At 37.1% G+C, this 25,084-nt stretch overlaps 1 protein-coding gene across 1 annotated transcript; it reads right to left on the minus strand.

The window, feature by feature from the left end:
• Nucleotides 1-10,943: 10,943 nt before the first annotated feature.
• Nucleotides 10,944-24,736, minus strand: PDX1 (pancreatic and duodenal homeobox 1). Its single transcript, XM_053456398.1, has 2 exons — nucleotides 24,296-24,736; nucleotides 10,944-11,934 (listed from the first exon to the last, which is right to left on the minus strand). Exons 1-2 carry the CDS (start codon nucleotides 24,705-24,707, stop codon nucleotides 11,525-11,527), a joined length of 822 nt encoding a protein of 273 aa, XP_053312373.1. The 5' UTR covers nucleotides 24,708-24,736; the 3' UTR covers nucleotides 10,944-11,524.
• Between the last annotated feature and the right edge of the window lie 348 nt (nucleotides 24,737-25,084).

The raw sequence follows: 25,084 nt of genomic DNA on the forward strand, positions 1-25,084 counted from the left end.
TGAGGTGAAGAAATGGTTTGTGCCTTGCACACTTAGATTCAAAAATATTTCCAAATAAAACACACATCTGGTTGGATCTGAATTTACTTTTTATTGCTTTCACAATTTATAAGTCCTGTAAAATATCTGCAGCTACAAATCTGCAGCTACAAATCCAGTCATGTTTAACAAGCAAAAACGTGGTAATAATAATATTAACCAGGCTTTACATTAGCTATTATAACCAGTTTATTAATGAAAATATAATCTTATTTAAAAAATGTGCTTTATATTCTGTCGTTGTCTGGCTTTAATGTTTTCAACCTTATTCATAGAGCCCGCACAATCTGGCTACTAATTATATGAGTGATTACATTTAGAACAAATACATGAGCTTTATCACTAGATAATCTATTATTTTACAATATTTAATAATAAACAACCGCTATTGCGTTCTCATGAATAATTCTATACGCAATTAAATATCTTGTATAATACTTTTAACCCACACGATTTTCTTAATTTATATAAAGCAGCAGTCGGTTAGTTTAAAAGCCAATGGGAAATTGAATAAAAATTCAATTTTTTATTATAGAATATTTTAAACCGAGTTGCTTACTTCACAGGAAAATTCCTGCTCTGGGGGTTAGATTTCCCCATTACTCCATACATGCTCGGACGAGCAATACACTCAAGGCACGGAGGTCACGTGCTAAGAAACACATAGGCGAGGTGAAGTAGAAGTATTCGTTCAATATCTCACAGCATAAAATTAATCTGCCATCAGCTATTTTTGAAGTCAATTATTAATTCATATTTTGGCATCAAATTTGGTTTTAAATGATTTATCCATACATTTTACTTTGAAAAGCAGAAGCTGAGTATTTTTCTGTCAATAACAAGCTTTCTAGGGGTAGTAACATTTGATCCTATGAAGATACTACACACAGTAACGTTTTAGGGGAAATTATAAAATGTAAAAAAACAAATGATATACATATAATTGTATGAATTAAAAATATTTGACAGCGCCTGGGTGTGTATGTACCAATGCAAACGCAAACAGTTTATTTAGAAAAAAAGCTATAGAAAAATATTAAATAAATAGGAGACAATGCTGTAAATCAAGGTGCATTAAGGTATTATTTGCATATTAAATTATTAAATTATATATATATATATATATATGTATATATATATATACTAAATGTCAAGGAAGACAGACTTTGTTCGAAATGATATATACATTAGAGTGCCTTAAGGTAAGTAATGAATATGTCATCAAAGCCAATGAATTATCTAATTTTAAAACAAATGAATGAAATGTTATCCCTAACCAGTGTGGCAATTACTCGTCCCTGGAGCACAGTTAGTTGTTTGCTCTGTCTGTGTTTACTGGGATGGGGGTTTAGAGACAGATATCTGCCCTGTCTAGGAAACAGAAAGCAGCCCTGGGGATATAGGTGACATAAATCTGATTGCATTTTATTTAGGAAGAATCGTTTTTTTATTAGATTTGTATTATCATTATAAAAACATTATTTCAATGTATGAACCTAAAAAATTAAATTACATCACCTCTACCACCTCTGCCGAGAGGCTGTTCCACTTATCTACTAACCATGCTAAAACGCTAAATTGTTAGAAGCAAAATAACCTTATCGCTGAGACTAAACTGATGAAATGATACATTTTAATGGCTGCAGAGTGTAAATCAACCCCTGGGTAGCAATTCCAACCCATAACTGTTTCTATCAATAGCAACAATAATACAATGAATAGTAAAAAAAAAAAAAAAAAAAAAAAAAATGTTTTAAAATATATATCTATTGATCATAATGCTATTTTAACACGTTGAGTCAATATAGGTTCCCAGGAACAAGGCCATCGCATGAAAACTGCCTCTGAGCACTAGGGGGCAGTATTAGCCATATGAGGGTAATAGGTGTTATGCCCTGACCCCTTTCTTGGATCTCCTTCTTGCTAGCTGTTGCTAGGCATGGCTCACTATCCAGTGACTGTCAATAAACCAGTTTCATGGCAGACTGGAGCAGAGGGTTTGTTTGCACAGTGGTTGGAGGTTCAAAAGTCAGCATTGTCCTGCAGCATGTCCAGCCACCTCAGCAAAAATGGAGAGCTTATGACTTCATGTGATAATCACTATGTTCTGCTTCATGTGAATTGGGGATTTCTGGGATGAAGTGGTTGTTACATGGCATCACCAGCCGGTATAATGAGCGAGACTGCTGGAGGAAAGTTCTCTATGGCACGGACCTCTTCTCATTGTGAAGTGAATTTGGCAGGGAGATTAGCGATCTCCCCAACAGCCCTGCTCTATGCAGGCACCTGGCGGTGGCATCCCCTTCTGCTTGGTGCCCTAGACCTTTGCCTAGTTTGGTGGGGCTGCTGGCGAGTATAGGTGTGACCTGAAAAAAGTCCCTTACACAAATCCCAACCTGAGATAACCAAAACTATTGCTTAAGGGCTGTCTCAGATATCTTATAACAGCAAAGGAGGATGGGTGCTAACAGTCTGAGCTTTACAAGGACTAAGGCTAAAGGTTACCTGCTACCGGCCCTACCTAAGAATTTTGGTTAATAAATAGCACAAATCCCAGTAAGTGAAAATTACAAGTGAGCGAAAGAATCTTGGGAGGGATGCGGATGAAATATTTATATTTTCCCGCATATCTAGAATTAGGATTACAGATTCATCCACATAGTATTAAATTGGCTTGGATTCCACAGGTTCCGTTAACTTGGCCAGAAGTGGATTAAACTACAGTAGTTAAATTTAAATAGTACAGTTTAAAACGTTCCATGATGTATTTTCCCATTAAGACCAATGAGTCAGTAGCATTGGCGCAGAGTTAAGTTATGGAACCAGCATCCAAAACAGTTATTTGGCCCCGGAGTCCTAGAGGGGCAGGCAGCTCTATAACTTGCACCCATCATCTTGATTATTAAACATAAAGGAGCAGTGGAATCTGTCAGAATTATCACAGAATATACCAGGAAGACAGGTATCATTACTTCTTTCTTCTACATTGCCAGGGTTTCAGCACTACTCTCACCACTTCCCTCTACCAGTATAGAACCAGTAATAGAGGTAAAAGGTAAGCGTACAAAAACAATCGGCACAAATCCCTGAGGATATTAAACCGTGGGTCAGTCTGCTTCTTGGTTTTGGTGCTGCATGGTGGCTCAGCTTAATTGGAACATGACCAAAAGCTTTGCCGCTCAAGATGCCATTCTAGCTTCCCCGGACCCCGCAGTTCATCTCATACTGAACATTACATTAGACCTTGTCTGCAAAGATACTTTATACATGAGTGAGAATTACAGCGATCTCATGCTGTTTTATCTTCCGAAGTAAAGCAATAAAATTCCAGACGCCGCACCTCTAACATGTGCACCTTGCATGGCAGAGTCAATGATTCATATGTATATAGAACATTCACCATGTGAAGGTGAAGTGGAATGCTAAGTATTCCCTGTGTGAACTGTATTTCATTCTTTCGCAAGTCCTTCTGCGTGAAAATACATTTATGAGCTCCGTGCATATTTTGACCTGTTCTTTCCCCTTAATCAGCAGGTTACATTGAAGTACGGACATGAAAAGTTGCTCGCTTTCCTTTTTTTAGGGTCAAAGCTGTTCTTGCAATTTTTCCTTTTTCATGGTTGTGGCCACCCTTTCCGCGTGATTGTCACGTATTTAACATAATGCAGTTTAATTAGAAAAATACAGAACTTTGCCCTGCTAATGTACAAGGAATGGTTTCCAAAGTCTTGTTCAATTTTAGAAGTAGAAGCCAAAAATGATTGCATTAGAACCTGAAGGTTATAAATATATATATATGTATAATGTATCACTATATTTATTATTTATCACTATATATATATATATATATATATATATATACTGTATATTTACCATATACCTTAGTTGCCACCCTAGGCCTAACCTGAGGCAGAATCCCCAGTCATCTCTGCCCCTATGGTCAGATCTCTTGTACACTATAAGGGGCTTTTAAGAAATGGAGCGTCGGGATATGACACCATTCCTTACACTGGCCTAGCGCCTTTTAATGAAGTCTATGAAAGCTGTGCTGAGCCAACACAGCCTCCATAGCGTACCCCAATGTTGGTTGGGGAGATCAATGATCTCCTTTGTAACCAGCCTATTTTTTAGCAGGACGCTGAGGGGGGCTTCATTGCCCGAGAGTGCGCTCTACCCCCCTAGTTTTCTTACTAGAGAGACTGCCGCCCCCTGGACCTGCTGCCCCCTAGACCTGCTGCCCCCTAGACCTGCTACCTAGTCAGCCTAGGCCGGGATACATCACTGACTGGAGCAGTTATAGGAAGATGATTTTCTTAAAAGGAGTGTCCGGGTTAAATTCACATGAAGCAGAATATATAGTGATATTGATTTATTATTTGATCCAAAGAAGTGTACCCGTCGTCATCTTCACCCTGGAGTAAGCATGTCTATACACTCCTCTCTTTTGACCAAATCCCACTCACTTTCCTTCCATGTCTCATCAAACCATGACTATTTTATGCCTATTGCCTAGTATAGGGGTCACTAGCGTATCGTGGGGACCCTGGAACATAAACCCAATCCATTCTACCTGCTCTAATTGCAATATTACCCCAAAAGAAAAGAGAGTCTTTAGTTCACAAATATGTTTCTAAGTTTCATGGGGAAGATTGGCAAAGTTTATATTTTATCATGAAACCATCTAAAAAGAATTGCAGTAATCGGCTTGGCTATTTCACAGACGGACATCCTATGTCAACGAAGCCCACCATTCTTTCCAGGAACTTTATATGAAACCTCAATGATTGGAAACACACAGGTCCTAAAGTGTTTTATCTGTAAGTGTATCTTTGTTATGTATATGTTAACCATCCCATATTTATATTTTACAGAACTGTTAACAAGTAATAAATAATAATAATAATAATCTATGATAATATATAATAATAATAATTATAAATGATTGCATAATAATGTTTGAAATGTATATTTCCAGATTTTAGCGGTAGATGGCAGCATTTAGCCATGTAAGAAAACAGCATTTGGCCGCGTGTTCCTCGGTGTAATTGATGGTAAACAACCATTTGGAATTTATGACCCCTGCATTGAAAGTAACACAGCAATGCCATTTCCTAGTATAAGGTATCATTGATATGCTACTAAATTCAAAGGGAAGCTATGTGGGAAAAGCGCTGTTATGATATGGGCACTAAAAAGGACAAAGGTCCACAGGGAAACCTCCCGGGGATATCATCTGTTCCCTTTTCAAATCCGCTGGCTCCTTCAGACGCGTGAGTCTGGCATTTTGAGAATGATGGGAGTTTTAGTCCCAGCTGCTGCAGGTTGCCGCCCCAAGAAATGCTTTTGGACGCCGCAGCCTATTAGCTATTATTAGCTTGTCTGGGGTCCTGCGGTCTATGGACCTAATGCACGCTGCGCGCAGCGTCTTCTCCTTCGTGATCGGAGGTCAGCTCTCACGTGGCAGCATGAGTTTCCCGCCCCAGGCAGCACAATGTCTTGGGCCAGCCCTGGCCGCACTCATGAGTTTAAATTAAGGAAGACTCTAGATTGTAAGGTGGCAAGCAGGGCCCTCTTTACCTAATGTATCGATCTGTCTTAGTCTGTCACTTCTTGTTTTATCATACCCTTTAAACGTATTTACTATAAGACGCGCTGCGTAGATGGCAGTGCTACATGATTAAAATATAATAATAATAATAAAATTATAATAATAATAATAATAATAATAAAATTATAAATATTTATTAGATGAGCCAACATGAGGCACCTCCTTTATCTTTTGGCTAATTTGTACAGTTTTTGGAAATGTTTCTCTGATAACGTGGATCATTTGAATTTTTACAGTTTCTGGCAAGGTTTTAAGCTCATTTATTATTGTATATATTATAATTAGGGATTCTTGACTTGAGGAGGGTAGCAATATAACACATGCTTTAATATCAGTGACACTTATTGAAATAGAACACTTATTACCGTATTTGCTCGATTATAAAACAAGGTTTTTTCCAGAGCAAATGCTCTGAAAAATACCCCTCGTCTTATAATCGAGGTCGTCTTCTAATCAGACCTCATTCTGCTGGGGCCAGGCCGCTTACCGGTCTTTGGTCGTGAGCAGCGTCTATATGCTATTAGCAGCAGGAGAACAGGAAGCTACAAAGTCCTCACATAACTCTGCCTCCCCCCTCCTTCCTCTGGGGGCGGGGCCAGAGAAGTTGCTCGCACAGCCGGGCCCCTGCAGAAGTCTTCGAGTGAGAGATCTGCAGTTCAGGTAAGGGGGTGGGGGAGGGTTTTTGTGATTAATGTGTGAAGTATGTGTGATTAATGGAATGAATGAGTATTTAAATGTTTGTGAATGAGTGTGTGTGTGATAGCATGGATGTGTAAGGGGGGTGGTGGTGGTAGCATGGCATAGGGAGGGTGTAATCACACTACTATCATCCCCAGGTTCCAGCATGTACTGGCTGCCTTGGCTTGATAGGAGTGTGATTGCTGTTAGCAGTTATATATATATATATATATATATATATATATATATACCTCCAGAAATGCATTTTAACCCCCTATATGCCACTCAACCCCATGATATGCCTTTTAACCCCCTATATGCCAGAGGGGCATATAGGGGGTTAAAAGGCATATCATGGGGCACAGTGGCATATAGGAGGGTATAAGACATTTCTGGAGGCAGAGTGGCATATAGAGGGTGAAAAGGCACATCATGGGGCAGAGTGGCAAATAGGGGGGTATAAGGCATTTCTGGGGGCAGAGTGGCAAGCCTGGGGGCAGATGTGCATAACTGGGGGGGGCAGGTTGGCAAATAAAAGGAAATAAAAAAATATATATTTTTCTCAATCATAGCTTTTATTAAATATGAAAATATAGTTTACATGAATTAATATTTACTAGTAAAACTTTTTTCCTATAGGGTAGTCTTATATTCAGGCTTTTTGTTTTTTTCCTAAATTAATATTTTGATTTTGGGGGGTCGTCTTATAATCAGGGTCATCTTATAATCGAGCAAATACGGTATTATAGATTATTGCAAGATGAGATTCAATGGAGGACTGAGGAAGCAAAGCTCCTAGGCTTCTCTGTTTTTTTATGATTTTTACCATGAACTTTTTTCTTTCTTGAGTATTTTATTTGCAATACGACATAGGGCCACCGGAGTATGTATTGTATTGGGGACAGAATGTATAGACACTTTTACTCAAGCTTCCTCCTGCGCATCAGCATGTCAATGATCTCCCTCATCGATGCTGTACATTCCCTCTCTATATTCCCATTCAACAGGAGGTCCAGGGCTCTGACACTTTCACTTGCCCAAAGGCTACCTAGTCTGCAGAATGTGGACTAACATGACAAGCGGCTCAGCATTCTCCTGGACATACAGGGGTAAATCTGGGACCCAGGATTTAGATGTTTATTCCAGGAGTGTACAGGTGAAGCTTACTACTAAATACTAACAGCACTTTAAAACGTTAAACATATTAAACAGGTGTACTGCATGTCTTCATTTAATTCAAGACCTAAAAGAAGCTACCTAAATCTCCCCCACAAAACACTTTCCAGAAAACTGTTATTGTCTTAAATGATCAAACCTGAGTATTCTGAGACATTAAATGAAATGGGCAGAAAAAGCATGGTCATAGTGACGTTAACCACTGATTTTGTAATAGTGGCCTGCTTGGTTGACGCTGGCAACCCAGTTGGTTCTTGGAATAAGTTGGCTGCTGAAACCCAGCTAGAAGTTCACACGATCTCTTCGGCATTCAAAAGACCTTCATGTCCATGGGACTTTTTTCAGCAAAAAGCTGGTAACTGTTCCAGTATGCATGTTCCTTGTAGGTAATAGGTTGGAGGCCAGGACTGGCCATTGTCCAACAGTTCCTTCAACTCACCTTCATCAGCTCAGGTGGTTTATGTACAGCATTTATACAGCAGGCAGGTGCACACATCCCTTATATATTAGCCTTTGGCCTTAAAGTGCCAGGGAAGATTTCTGATAGGTTGAATCAATAGTCATGTTTTACTAACTATTCAGGACAAGGTACAGCCATGTATACAACCAGAAACATTTCTTAAAGGGTCTAGCTTCGGATAGGGTACCTTGGTGATGTTAGCTGTTTAAAGGGTTTAATAATCTGTTTCTAAAACTGACCAGGCAGTCAGGTGTAAAACATAGTGCACTGTATGAGGTCTTTGCACTAAGTTAATACAACATCAGAATTGTTGAGGGGTGGATAATACTATTTCCCATTAAATTACATTTATGTACAGTTTAAAATGCTTTATTATGAACAATTTACAAGTGTTACACAAGTCTTTTAAATTTAAAATAATCATGATATATAATGTTATGATATAATTGTAATTATATATTCTTGTTATATAGTAAATACTTACAAAGATAACACAATAATTTGGCCTGTACTGGATTTTGAAACCTAGAAAATATTTCTTATAAGCAACAGTACAGGTGAGAGTTCCAATAAAACGGAGGAGCAATCTGGCCACTAGTGGGCAGTATAATCCCAAATTAATACATTGGTTTGCCTTATGATGAACTGAGTAGGCTAATATAGAATAGGACAATTAAATATCGAAGCACATAAAAAGGTTTGGATAAGAGCTCAAAACAAAGTACTATCTGTGTAAATGTGTATTTTATGAATTTTAATTTATCGTTTAAGCACACCTAATTAGGGAATTTGAATAAAATACAAATTAGCTAAAATTAGCATTTTATAGATTAAGAAACACAAAAGACATAATCACAATGTGCTTTATTGTTCTTAAGATATACTATATCGATCGAACTTTATAGGGAGTATATTACACACATCTCACATCTTCTAATGGTGTCCCATAGACTTGGGGCACATGAATATTAGCAGTCAGTCCCCGATCTTCTTTTGTGTATTCAAACAAAACTGAGGTACTCTACTAATAATGTTTTCCAATACTGAGGTACTCTTCCACCATGGTTTCCCAATACTAAGATACTCTACCAGCGATGCTTCCCAATACTAAGATACTCTACCAGCGATGCTTCCCAATACTAAGATACTCTACCAGCGATGCTTCCCAATACTAAGATACTCTACCAGCGATGCTTCCCAATACTAAGATACTCTACCAGCAATGCTTCCCAATGCTGAGATACTCTACTGCCGATATTTCCTAAAACTGAGATACTCTACCATTGTTTTCCGATACTGAGATTCTCTACCGCTAATGCTTCCCACTTCCAAGATACTCTACTGTCGACGTTTCATAATATTCAGATACTCTATTGTCAATATTTCCCAATACTGTGATACACTATCGCTGATATTTCCCAATACCGAAATACTCTTTCGCCAATGTTTCCCAATACTGAGATACTCTATCACTGATGTTTCCCATTACTGAGATACTCTACCAGCAATGCTTCCCAATTACGAGATACTCTTATACCGATGTTTCGTAATACTGAGATACTCTATTGCTGATGTTTCACAAGACCAAGACACTCTATGACTGATGTTTTCCATTGCTGGGTTACCCTACTGCCAATGTTTCCCAATACCTCTTTACTCTGCCACCATTGTTCAATTCTCTTTTGCTTTCACAAACCTTTGGAAGGAGGTAGAGACATCCTGAGGCACAATTCTTGGTGGTTTGGCAGGAGGTAGAGTGTCAAAAGACAAGACAAAAAAGGGAATTCACAGATTTCAAAAACAAAAATTAAATTTGGAAATAACTGTACTTCCTCTATAAAATAATGATTTGCTGTACTCTGTGATGCTTGTTCCGAGTCCTTGACTTAATGCAACCTGCAACTTAACAAGTGGGGATTTAGGCAGCACTCTGCCCTATCCTGGGAAAGACATGAAAAGGGCATTTTGCGCTATTAAAATAGCTTTTTTTAATTCAGGACACCACACGCGAATGGTGGCGAAACACATTACATTTTCTCCTTTATCGTCATGCATCTCACATGGATTAGTAAAAGCTACATGAATAGTGTATGACGGCCTATGTATGTAGAGATGGAGTAGCATTAACAACCCCTCTCATCTCCTGTAACTGCGTTATATCTGGGTCTGCAGGCCCAGACGGTCCTTCCAACTACCTTATTGCATAACCCAATATGACATGAGAAGATTTGCGGCCCCCTTTTAATGGTTAAATGCATTATTTTGCTGGTGTTTTTAATAGCTTGTCACAAACTTGGTAGACACGAGAATACAAGGAATGTAGAACCCATACTATAATCAGAAATAATAAATATTAGAAAAGCAGTTTCTTCAACAATTAGGTATTCATCCTTATCCCATTTCTAGCAGAATTGTTTTTCAAAACATAATTACTACGGGGTTCTTCAAACCAAAAGAAAAATACATTTAAGTTCCCACCGATCTCCAACTGCAGACAGTAGTGCAAGTTCAAAAAACAAATCTCATTCTATACAGCTGACAAACATCTAGTCTCTCAAACGCAAATCATTTTCAAGGATGCAACATTTAAATCCATGAGTGATTTTTACCCTCACTTATATTTACATGTTGAAGGTCATTTACATTCAAATATATCGGTAATTTAGGAGCTGACATTTTTATTGTAGAAACATCACTGTTTAAAACGTCCTATTTTATTAGTAAATACATTCTGAAGCAGTGTTCTACTGTGAAAAAAGTTTTCATTTTTTTTAAAATAATTTAATACATTTAATGTGAGCCCAAATTCTGCGATTTTATTTATTAAGTGATATTTTATTTCAACCTGGATTCAGTTTAGACTGATATATAATCCTCGATATTTCTAATCCAAATCCCCAATTTCGTGGCTGATTCGTCAGCGCTACCTACGCAAATAGTTTTTTAATCAACGTCCTACACAAGCGCGCATTCACCTTATCAACGCTTTAAAGATATGTTTTATTTAAATAAAAACAGAGAAAGAAAATACAAAAAGAAATGTACAATACTGGAGTGTATGAACGTCATAAATAAATTACCTTTTCAAGAATTACAAGTAATTGGGATACTATCATCATTTCTGGCATTTTCGTGTCAACTAAAATAAATGCGTGGGACTGGTCAATGCGTGTTACGGAGACACGCGAGGAAGTGAAAAATGAATTAAAATCATATACCCTCTGTGCATAATTACCTTTTTTTTTCTATAATTAATGTGGATATTATCTAAAAATCTTTAACAATGAAAAGGTAATTCTAAAAATACTAGACAGAAACATTATATCCCAGAATGACACGTTATCCATACAATAAAATACTATCAATACTTCAAAAATTGCAGTTTACATATTTAAAACATAATAATTTTTTTTCTAGCTACTATACAAACCATTGATTATAATAAGACATCGTTGGCTGATACAGAGGGCTTTCTCGGTTTTTTCTTCTGTCCACTACAGCCAAGACAAGTTTATTGCTCTAATACTTGGTGATCATATTCATTATCATATTCCTGGCTACCTCTATCGTTTCTCTGCCTGCCTCAGGGATCCAGTAGAAGGGATAGAATTGGTCTGTGACGAAGAGGAGATGGACAAAGGAGGAGAGAGCATCAAGTCTCTTGCTGGCTGTGCGTTTCCATGGCACGGAGATTCATCTTTTATAATATCTCCAGAGGACACCACAGAGTCTTGTTCAGGGTCACCCTTTCCTTTCTTCTTATCCTCTTCTTTCTTCCACTTCATTCTACGATTTTGGAACCAGATTTTTATGTGTCTCTCGGTCAGGTTCAGCATGACCGCCAGCTCAACCCTTCTTGGTCTGGAGATGTACTTATTGAAAAGGAATTCCTTTTCGAGCTCTAGAAGTTGGGCTCTCGTGTATGCTGTCCTCGTTCTCTTGTTCTCCTCCTGTTCCATCATGTAAGAGTTTCCTGCAGAAAGTAGCAAATAAGATTACTATACCCTTAACTTATTGGTAGAGATCTATCAGAATGAAAATAATGCAGGTTAGGTCATAATGTGTATGAACTTCACAGTCTCATTAAAGAACATGAAAGCCAAGAAAAGGACAATGCACTCCCATCCTAAATATAATTCTACTTCTTTATAGTCAGCTTGTATTCCATGAACAAATTGGGTGTATTCAGCTATTAATGGGAATATTGGTTTGGATTTAATTCATGTTCTCCTTATTATTAAATGTAACAGAAACAACATTTATTGAACTAAAAATATAAATTTACAATGTCTTAAATAGCCATAATTTAAAAACACAATGCAATTTGTACAATACTATAACTGGTTATAAGTATCAACGTCCTTAAGTCGGGAATAATTGAACTCCTAGATGTACCGTATTTCAGACCAGAGGGTGTAACAGGAGTGGCATAAATTTCAGAGATCGCGGCATATCAAAAAATATGTTATAAACCCGCTGAGAGTGATTGCAATGCAGTGATTAAAAAATCTGACTCATTAACAGGGAACTTTCTCTACTTATACCCTGATAAATACATTAAAGCATAAAGCATGAACATCATTGTCCCTGTTTTTTGAGTAATTAATCCTAGCCGTGGAATAATTTTGAGAATCATGCCAATGTTGACCCATTGAAGATAATTTGGCTTTCAGGCTTGGTTAGTGCCGTCTATGTGAGATGTTTAAATCAGAAAGTGGAGTGTATCTTAGTATAACACATATAAACAAATCCAATTTTTGAAAAATATGACATTTAAAAAAAAAATACCTAAAAAGGAAAAAATATATATATAATTGAATATTTAATGAATATCTTGTTTGTCATTAGTGTTTTTCTAAACATTATCAACTGAAAATATACCCAACAAAATCACAATTACAGTTACTCTGCAAAACTGCAACTCAGGATGGTGCTCTTCTCAAAGTCTTTTAACGTAAAATTCGACAACAAAACGAGACCCGTTTTTATGCTTCTATGTTTTCTTGCACTATGTACCTTCCTATAGTCTGCAAGGTGTTTTTTAAGTAAATTACTCTAAATAGGGTTTGCATGATCTTATCTTTTGAAATTAATATTACCAAAACAATTACATTGAAGACAACCCCCCACCAATGATATGTACTTGTAAATTAAATCATTCATTTATTTATATTAAAATATGTGACTGGGGCAGCCTTTGATTATCATTATTTATTGATTTATAAAGAGCCATCATATTAAGCAACTCTGTTCAAAAGGATACGTAAAACTGAGACTCCATATATATAATAATCTATACATATATATATCCATGTTAATGGATAGCTGGGAGCTTCTGAGCTTCGGCTACCTGGAGCCTGCCCTTGCAGGACGCAGCCAGGGCCGCCCACTGACATTAGTGGGCGGTCCAGCTGATGTCGGTGGGCGGTCCCGCTGACATTGCGGGAAACACCCCGATATAAAGGGCAAATGGGCGGGCAGTGGGGCCTGTCAAGTTAGCCAAGGTATGGCTATACATATGCCTCACACCTAAAACACCTGCAATCAAACCTGCTTCTGCATTAAATCTATTTGATTTTGGAAGGCAGTGGTGCAAAAGGGGTCAAGCAATAAAGAAGATTCTACTCAATTTGTAAGCCAAAAAATAACTAATTAAATTCCAAGTTGTAAATAAATCGTGAAAATGTCTAGGGGGCATCGAAGTGGTGAATACTTATGCAGCCTAGTGTAGAAATGTCTCCCGACTACAAACAGGGCTGTAACTAATGTAGGGCAAATTGGGACACTGCCCTGGGCCCAGGTGTATCTTCGGAGCCCACAGCAGATGTCCCTTAGGAACTCTCCACAGGCACCATAGCCTGGAGATAGGGGTCTGTGCAAGCAGCGGTCTTTGTGGCCTGAGCACCAACTGCTGTTGCAGAGTGTCAATATGTGAGGTCATATACCGGGGGCCAGTAGCAGAGTCAAAACTTCCATAGGGCAAGAGGGGTAACTGCCCAGGTGCCCAAGATCCCTAGTTACCAGCAGCAGGTGGCATGCAGAACACAAAGGAGGACACATTAGTGGGGAGGTCTGTGGTGGTCGCTCTAGTCATGCACAGACCCCTCAAACTCAGGTATGATTGGGCTAGAGGGTCTCACAGGGGCACAGAAAAGCCTAGCAGGCCTCATTACCTGAATAAAAAAGCTGACAACCAAAATATCTTAAACTGCATACGGAGTTAGTAAAGAGGCCTAAACTGACCCTCTTACATTAATAAACATTTTTAAGAGGTAGATCCTCTTTAAACGCAGTTTACTTTTGGATTTAAGGTGGACACTTATATTATACATAAAAAATATAAATTAAACCATTGTCTATCTAGTGCATTTGGATATTAACAGAAGTTCCTGGAATATTATTAATAGATATGTGACCTATACAATATGCTGGATAGCCTGCTTCCAGTGTATATATTATTATTATTATTATTATCTATATAGCACCAATAACTTATGCAGCGTTTCTTAGAGTCCATTTATTCAAGGGTTATGACAAAATTAGAATTGACAGACTAAGAAAACAGAATGTATGTATTTATGGATTTTCATGCAATACATTTTAATATAGTGACCGTGGATGTGTACACGACAACAACCACCGACTTAACGTGAAAAAAAGTTCTAACTTCACTTTGCACCTGTTTAACTTTAATAAATCAAAGAGATAATATAGGTAAGACATTTCCATTCTATATAAGTTGTTGAATGGACCATAACCACTTTAAGAAAGATTTAGATATTTAGAGCTGGAGGGTACTTTATCCAAAGGTGGTACTCTGGTCGGATCCCAGATTTTTTTTTCCAGCTGCTATCTTATGTTTGCGCATGAGGAACAGATAAGACCATCAATTGTAAATACCTCAGTTACCAATCGACAAGACTTATAATAAGCTACTGTTGTCACTGAAGTTATTGCTTGCTCTAGCACCTCCCGCATGCTATTGCTAGATCTTCCTAAATATTTGCCCTTTAATTATTAACCCGTGAAAGTGGAAAAGCTCTGGTTAAAAGTGAACTCAACATCGTATTCACTGATTCTACTGATTATTAACCAGTGAAATAGGCAACATTTTGGTTAAAAGTGAATGAAATGATTCAACCGGCAATAATAGTAATAACCAGTTCTGCCTTGTCAGCATTCTATAATAGCATGCAGTTCAGCCTTGTTTTTCCAGAAGAAGTGGGCTCTCTTACCTTCTGCTCTAAGGATGCAAGCTTTGGATATTTGAGTACTTGAATTATCAATGATTACTGAACTGATTATTCCATATTAGTAAGTAATTGGAAAAATGTCTGAAATCTTCTGAAAAGGAATAAATACACAGGGTAATCTTCACCAGTGAAGTCACACCTGTGTACATACCTCAATTTTTAGGCACTGTCCCGGGTAGCTGCCCCACTGTATTATTTTGTAGGCAACAGGGATTACGGTCCAATTGTGGAGATCCTCTTGTCTCCCTCGACTGGCCCAGAGAGCTGTAAGATCAATGTAGCTCTATTGTAGCTCCCAAGTGGCCACAACACTGCACTGCACAACACTACACTGCACAACACTGCACTGCACAACACTGCACAACACTACCCTGCACAACACTGCACTGCACAACACTGCACTGCACAACACTGCACAACACTACCCTGCACAACACTGCCCTGCACAACACTGCGCTGCACAACACTGCCCTGCACAACACTGCCCTGCACAACACTGCACAACACTGCCCTGCACAACACTGCACTGCACAACACTGCACAACACTACCCTGCACAACACTGCCCTGCACAACACTGCCCTGCACAACACTGCGCTGCACAACACTGCCCTGCACAACACTGCCCTGCACAACACTGCACAACACTGCCCTGCACAACACTGCACAACACCAACTCCTGAGGTCCATCCTTCCCCATCTCTTGCCTTCCCCTCCAGCAAAGAGATGTCCCGATTTGTGTGTTGGCCTTCCTGCCCTGCTATTCCAGCCTCAACGTCCACTGCAGATAGAAGATGACTACCATCCCCAGTATGATAATAATATACAGTATAGGTTGTGGGATATGTTGGAGTCGAGGCTTGTGCTTTTAGGTTGAAGAGGTCGGACTGTACCTCTGACATACTTTTACTGCTATCTATTAATGTAACAGCGTAGCGTACAGTATTCAGCAGGCAGCTGCATGTACGCCATTTATTGGCCGTCCCATGTTATATAATTCTATGTTATTTTTTTTTTTTGCAACAATACAAATTACTACAATTTTATTACATTCTCACACTACCACATGGTCAGGCAGAGACACTGCCCTACCAGCGCTGCTACCCAGTCTCTCATTATGCAGAGAGACGGAACTTCTGCTGGTGGCCCAGAACAGGTAACCATGGCTCAGGGACAAGAGACACTATCAATATTAAACATTTCTGTCGGCTTAAAATATGGTTTTCCTTTAAACAAGATAGCAATCCTGAATACCACAAAAAAAAAAGTCTAGAAGTAATTCCTATAGGATAGTCTAAACAGTTTTACCCATACATAACATACAATAGTGTATATTCATGTTACAGTCACTATTTGGGGGTTCCAAATATTGTCCAGTATTGTCCCCTGGTATGTTAACTCTATATATTTCGGATAAGGCTATAATTAAGAAAGTATCGGAAATGTGCATACTTAATGGAGGTCCAAAATCTTCAAGCATATTCCTGAATCTTTTAGAAGTATGTTAAGATATCAAAAAGTCAATAGTAAGCCGTTCAAAGTTCTTGAATACTATATTACCTAGAGAGATTGTCTAATATCTTTCTAATAAGTTGGTGCATCGTAGCCACCTTGGGCAACATTTCCCAGATCAATACACGTACTAGGACTTTGGACCTTTTAGTTTAGTTCATTGTTAGTTCCCAGCAATAACTTGTTTATGCAGGTTGGTTAAAAAAAAAAACCTTGATCCAAACAAGGCCTGATTCAGGAAACCTGCAATATGATTAAATCAATAAACAGAATACAAATAGTCACCCATTTGAAACATGCAGGATAAAGCGGTAACTTGGCTTGATGTTTGTTTACAATTTATTTTTTGTGGAAAAAGTTGCATCTTGGGTATTTAAGAAACAAAAATAGATAAGTAACAGCTAACAATACCAACAAACAATACCAGGGATTGGGACTCTTGGTACTTCAGTTGCAGTGCACTAAGTAACCAAGGTGTATCTACCCATCTTGTAGGTAACCAGGAATAATGGTGGCAGTGTTGCCATCACCAGGGTACAGCCAGTACAGCTGTATGGGTTTCAGCCCCTGAAGGGACCCTTTATTTATGAATAAATGCACCATTTTGAAGATAGGGACTGGACTGGGGGCATGGGGGGCTTCACTTCGGGGTGGTGATGGGAGGTCATGGACGAAGAGGTGGCAGACTTTCTTTAAATACAGAGGGCACCCTGGAGTTTAACGTGAGGGGCCATGATGTAGTAAAAGCCCAGAGTCCGAATTTGATCTCGGCCTTAAAATTGTGTTTAGGTCATATACTGCCGTCATATCAATGATAGAAAGAAACCCTAATCTAAAAAAAATACAAAAAAAATCATTGTACACAATGTCAACTTTAGCTATGACTATACCTGGATTCTGCATGTTTAACAATGGATTCACAAATCTAGGTTTCCAGTTTCCATTTCATGTCCCATATTTAAAGTACTTTTTAATCACTATTATATAATTATACAGAGCCAACATATTTATTTGGTTTGGTTACACATACTCTTATTGAAAGCATGTAGTATGATATAATATATAATCGTGCAATCCAAAACCCACTATACAGGTTAGTCCAAATTACTACACATAAAATAAACAGCACAGTATAACCCAATGATACCTGTAATAAATATAACAATCTTAAGAGATATTAGAATTGTAAATGTCCATAAATTTAATATTTTGGCAATTAAATTTGTGGTTTAAAATGTAAAATGCAATTGGTGATAAATACTTTATTGGTAACAGAATAAATTGTGAATTAGGATATTTCAAAGGCTACTGCTGTATATTTTTTTATTATTATTCTTTGGTTGGTGTGCTTATTTTTCCAACATTCTGTATAAAAAAAATAGTAGTCTTTAATTATATGGGGGTTGTTTGTAAATAAGGAACATGTTAAGCTTTTGTTTTACTTAAAACACTACATATCATCACCATATTTTAACTAAAGACACGTCTGAGAACATTTACCATCAGATGGTACCCCACAGTCAGCGTTAACCAATAAATGCAAATTAAATACAGTAAAAACCTTATGTAGAATCCAAATTTAGTTAAAAAAAAATTAAAAAAAGAAAATGTGGCCAGGTTTCTTGAGTGACTACAGACTCTACAGTGCAGAAATATGTTAATGTCTTACAGAGTTGTAGAATAACTGATAGCAACCAAGGTCTTGCCATACTGCAAATAATGAGCATTCGTTTCTTGCCTAAAAATTAAATTCCCTTTAGAGATAAGTAAATGTAATATATATGATTTCATAAACAAAAAAGGTTTCATGAAATCTGTTTGTGAGCCTCATGATTTTTTTTGTATTCTACTGATTCAGTGTCCGAGTATGAAAGGGGCTTTTAAATGTTTTTTTATACTGTGCTGATATAACTTGTCAATAATCAACATACATTTCATGGCTGATGTTGGCAGTTAAAAACATACTCAAACAAGGTAAATTCCTAAAAATTCAACAACCTGCACACATCTTCAGTTATTTCATTTGTTTAACTTCCCATGGGCCGTTGTATTTGTTATTGGGGTTACTGTACGCAGACATCTAAAAATTTCCTAAAACAACTAAAAAATGGAAAACCGTTGTGGATATCGTTTAGAAGTATACTATACACCAGTTATGCCTAAACCTGAATTGAGCTAGGCCACACTAGAATTCTATATTAATTTCCTTGGTTGAATGTCCCTATAAAATCATCATTTCATTATTCTTATTTTTTCAGTGATATACTGTATGCATAAAAAACAGATATTAAACATATAAAGGTGACGCGTATTAAACATACTACAATTGCCAAAAACTTTTAATAACAACTTCACCATTTGAATAATTACATTAATAAATGATTAGCAATTAGGACTAAGTAGAAGCGCATTGCAGGATAAGTACATACTGTGAACATTATTATTATTATATGTCGTTTTTAAAACAATCCTGTCTCCAGCATTTCAGTATCAGCCAGAGGTAGGCAAAGTGCCGCGTCTCAAGGCTTGTAGAAGTCATTGCTTCTTCACAAAGAATGTTTCTGCCTACCCCCGAGACCAGTAACCGTTTGCCTTTTCCTGAAGAATATCTTTATGCTCTCAAAAACGAAATCCGTAAATATAACCACACACCAAAATCTCACTATTAAAATATATTATATTTAAAAAAAAAATAATAAAAAAAAATATATATATATATATATATATTAAAATATTTAAGGCATGCAACAGCCAATAGAATACTTTCTGACGTGTGTCTGTGTATCATTTATGGTGCTGTTATTATTACCAAACGCACACATATGTAATGGACCACTATGGTGACATCATCTAAAAAGTCAATTTCATGGAAACTCCATGAAATCTGATATGCATGTCAATAACGTCCCTTTAGCCGCAGTGGCGATTCAGAAAAGATGTCCTTGTGGTGGCGATTGTGCCGCACTATGAAATCACGGTTTTCATTTGCTCACGCAAATGATGTCATGGCCATCAAGATTACAATGCATGGAAATATTTTCCCACTCTCACTGACTATTCTTTGTGCGTTTAGTAAATTATTCTCATTTGTTTTGTACTTTCTACGCTATATCACCAAAAGTTCCATAAAGTGCTGAAAAGCAATAGCCCAATATTTCCTTAACAGAACTTTTATACTATTATTGTTTTTACATTATTACATTTTATCGGTAGACTACTATTTATGTATTATTTTATTTATAAAGTACGAATGCTAGAGTATTATTACAATTTTTACGACTAAAATGATTACAGTGACGTTTGCGAATGAAACTTGTTGTTTCATTACCCAATATTCCTTCACAGAAACTAACTTTACAGTCAGTGCTAATATTTGCTCTGGTTTTCTATTAGGTTTTCTGCTTGGAGATTCCAGGCTGCCTGTAATCTGTTAGGGGAAAAAAAAAGAAAGATTGGCCTGTTTACTCTTATAAACGCCCGCTGACACCACTTATTAGTACCAGGAAAAAGCGCACACCTTGTGTATTCTCTTCTCATTTGATATAAAGTTGTTTGCCACCTATCCACGCATTCTTTTTCTCACCGGAGGTTTGTTTAGAATCCCACTAAGCAGCGATAAATTATCTCTATTAAAGAATTCTCTTTATATGTTTTTCCTAGAAACTCATTTATCGTAGTAGGGAAAAAAAAGGAATCCGGAGACTTGCCTTTCCAGATTGTGGCTCATCCAGGTTCGCTTAGAGGTGAAGGATGGGAGGTGAACCCCTATAAATGCGAGCTTAGAGGTAGTAGATTTTTTAACTTTTCGCTAGGCCGTAAATTGCCTCATAAAGGGATTATTCGCGTTAGGAAAGAATTCGAAGACCCCGTTGGGAATTTGGAAAAATAAATTCAAACTCAGATTAGTTAAACCTGCCCTGGTGAGTTTGAGACATTTAAATTGTTAAATTTAAGTAAAATCACCGTCTCTGAAACCCCTTGTGCCTCCTGAGCAATAGTGAATTGACCCACAATTTAGACTCATAATGAGTGTGAGTGCAGCACTCTTACCTACTGTATTGGTCATTAGAAGCGACTCTACGGAATATCTTCCTTAAAGATTTATGATGAAGCTATATTTCTCGCCTTTCTAAATTTCTGAATTTTCTGGTTACAATATTTTGGCTCTACTTGGTTTGTTCAGCAGGACTGGAGACATACCAAATATATACGTTTGGATGTGCTGTATATATATATATATATATATATATATATATATATATATATATATATATATATATATATATATATTAGGAGGCACAATTCAATTAAAAAGTAAAAAAGTAAAAAGTTATTGAGTATGCAGAATATACTTGAACCAAATAAAAGTGTGAGTGTATTCACTAAATGAGAAGTTTGGGGGGGAGTTGAACATTTCCACCCACAGACACTCGGGTGAATTGGAAGAAGGGTTGAGTTGGCCCTGCATAAAGTATAACTCTGTTAGATTACTTCCAGGAAATTTCCCCAGGAAACTCATCGGGGTGACTTTTGAGAGTTGAAATGTTCTCATATCTTAGTGAGTACACCTTGGTGATCTAAATAATGAACAAAATGACACATATATATATATATATCTCCAAAGGTCATGCACTCATCTTGTCGATAAATAGAAGCCCAGAGTGCCCGGGTGCTGCTAAAACCACATTATTTATTAGTCCACTAGAAACAAACATTTTATGATACGAAAAAAAAAAATGTTTCTGGTGTGGAAATGTATACATATTTTTATAGATAAAATAACGTGTTATCCTCCAGTGGTGCTTTGGACAGGAAACAGTTAAAACATATGTGGTCTTTCAAACTAATGATGTGTTTATTGAAACAAGCAGAAATATATATATATATATATATAAATTAGAATAGTATTCACCATATAACTAATGTCAACATTTTATATGTACCTATATACCGTATATATATATATATATATATATATATATATATCCATATAAATATATCATTTTACTATTTTACATATGTCCATCACCGCACTATTCCAAGAACTGCACTTTAAGTTGACTTTATGATATCTGAGGCTGTAATTAACGCAAACTTCAGGACATAAACCACTGCAAACTCAATTTGTAAATATGCACCCCTCATTTATCCCTGTAAATATTTTAAAAACAATATGTGGTTTCTGATCTCTCCCTGTATAGTGTAGATTTTCCACTGTAAGAACACGCTATTGACATGCAAACACGCTAAGGGTCCAATTTAACGCTATACTTTCGCCATGTGCTGAGCTCCTAAATTTGCACTTTATAAAGCAAAAGGAAAATTCGCCCTCTCTGTATAGAAACTGAACCTGTGCATAGTTCTGTAATATTATTATCCAACGTGCCCCAGATATCAACAGATTTCATTTTTCGCATGATATGTATGCAAAAAACCATGCAAATACAATGTGTAAATGTAATACATGTACCAGGTTAATAATTCAATTGTTCTTTACATGTTAAAATGTTCTTTAAGTCTGTGTCTAAATGTGCTATGTATAAAACATTATAAAAAATTTAAAAACAAAAGTAACGAGAAATATTCAGTTCTCAACAAATTTGTGAGACGCAAGCGACAAAAAATATTTTGTGTACAACACAAATGTATGACCACAAAACCCTGCAACTCTACTAAGTAAAAGACAATCAAAAAAATATTTAAGAGCCACACGACTGTGTAGCACAATCGAAACAAATAGTATGTGCCACACGCCTGTGAAAACTTTACTTATTATTATTTACTCCACACAGCTAAAGGACTAAAAAATGCCTTATAGGAGGAATATTCTGTGATGGATAAACATAAAGCAGCCAAAAATATTCACTTCTTCATAAAACTGTAACACAACAAGTATTTCCTGTTGTGTTACACAAATAGGTGCGTTGGAAGGAAGTCTATCCTCTAGTCCCAGACCATGGAACATTGTAAAATCCTGGGTATAACACGCACCCGGGAACAATTTGGGCGATAAGGTTGCAGGAACACTTTACATACAGTCTAATGTTATTGCGTTCATATGTGTTACACGCACGCTCTGTGTAAACGGCCAGGAATAACGAAAAATTGGAGAATTTTAACCAAGATCTTACAGTAAATACGTTCACCCTGACCGGGGGTGTGTGAGAAAAATTAATGAAAAGGAGGTTGCATGCGGTGATGCTATGATGGAATAAACTATATATATAATAAAAATATAATATAAAATAATTCTGCACCCCATACAACTGCGTGACCTCAAGCCTAAAATACCCGGCTCCCCGTACAAATCAGTAAAGCTTAAATAAAATCTTACGCGGAAATATCGCGTGTTCCAGTTTTACGGTGGCCAGCATCCGGCGTCACACGTCAACCTTTACCTAAATGGGCCGGTAAATTTCCAGGTACTGTTGTGCTTTTCTTGTTGTCTGGACGGGGTTAAAGGGCAGGGAATATCTAAAACATTTTCTGAGATTATTACTAGAATATACATTTTTTACCAGTCTGTTTGAGCAAAGTGATTAATAAAATATTTACTTTGCAGGCGTGACAAAAAAAGCTGCATAATGGGCCCACAGATAACATTGTACAGCAAGATACAGAAATATTGTTCTGTAACTGAACTTTCTGTACAGATTGTGGGTTTTTTTCTGAAAACTGCCAATCACTGCGACAATGTCTGCATAACGCTTATCATTTCCTGAAAGTATCATACATGGTATCTAGGGATACCTACACGCAGGTTCATGGTCATAGTTTTATGTATGTCATTTTTATTTATTAATAACCATCTATTTAATCAGAATATTGCTTATTAATAGTATATATATATATATATATATATATATATATATATATATATATATATTAATAATGTAATCAAATTAGTAATAATAAATTCATTTTTAAAACATAAATATATATTTATACATAATATAAATATATATTTACGCTACAATTCAAACATATTATGTACCTGCTAGTATAAATTTAGTGTCTAAACACACAATTGATTCATTGCGCAAGAATGCAAAATTACTATATTTCTAAAATTAATAATTTTTTACTTTAAGATGATTTTTAAAATGGAAAGATTAACTTCCTTCATGGTAAAATGAGAATTTCATTAAAACAAAAAAAGAAAAATATATTTGTAATTATACATTTACTAAACATAATCTCCAAAAACATATTATAAAACACAATTTTGTAAAACGACAATGCAACGAAAAGTATTTGAATAGATACACACATTTTAGGGCATAATGGAATTTCTTTTTCATATATAATTATTAACAAAATAATGATTAATCTGCAAAACAACAATATAACAAAACAGCAAGTTTAGATAAACAGATTTATTTTCAATATAATAATACTAATAAAAATAATACTAATAATAAATAATAATAATAATAATAGTACAAGCAAGTTACATTTAGTATTAAGGCTGGAGGAAAGCTTTACATATTAACCCCTGCTGATCGCCTGTAGCTAAAGCGAAAGTGTAACGGGGACATCCCAGTAGAATGCAGGAGAATGTGTGGCTCACCTGTCCACTGGCCTTTCCACGCGTGGGACTTGGTAGATTTCATCCACGGGAAAGGTAACAAGGTTCGGTTCCTCTCATCCAGCATTCCAGGCTCGGGGTCTTCAGGGAAGGGCATGGATTGCTGGTGTGGGTGAGAGATGCCTGGATGATGGTGGTGGTGGTGATGATGGTGGTGGTGAAGGTGGGGTAGCACCGGTTCCTCCGATATAGGAGGCACTTCGTAAGGAGAAATATCTGGAGGGCTTCCTGGATCCAGACCGACCAGGGGGTTGGAGTAGGGGACTGGCTGCTGCCTTCCCATGTAGAGACATGCTGGGGGGCTGGAGTTATAGTCCTGTCCTTGGGTTCTCTGGAATGCACAGGACTCCTTGTAGATCTGAGCTGGGGAATAATATTGCTCCTCAGTGTTCATGGCGGATTGTGGATCAGGGACACATAAGGTTCTCAGTGCGTCCCTCTCCAAGAAGTCTTCTCACCTGGTTGACAGGTAGGCTTTACTTGCAGGGACTAGCCTGCTTCTCCAGGCAGATTGGTGGATCCGGGACTCATGTGATTTGGCAATGGGCATCGAATGGGAGGGGCTGGGTCAAAAAAGATAAGGCTGGCTGCTTATTTCTGTTTCACCATTTCCCTACTCTCTGTACCTTTAAATGCAGCAGGCAAACTGCTCTGTATTACACCTTCTAGGAAGCAGGTGCCTTCTGATGACCACAACTCCCATCAGGCTCAGCCGAAGGCTAGTTGCATCTGATGGGAGTTGTGGTCCAGAAAAGATGAACTTTCAAGTGA

This window comes from Spea bombifrons, chromosome 2 (assembly GCF_027358695.1).
Source record: "Spea bombifrons isolate aSpeBom1 chromosome 2, aSpeBom1.2.pri, whole genome shotgun sequence".
In the NCBI taxonomy this organism is placed as follows: domain Eukaryota; kingdom Metazoa; phylum Chordata; class Amphibia; order Anura; family Pelobatidae; genus Spea; species Spea bombifrons.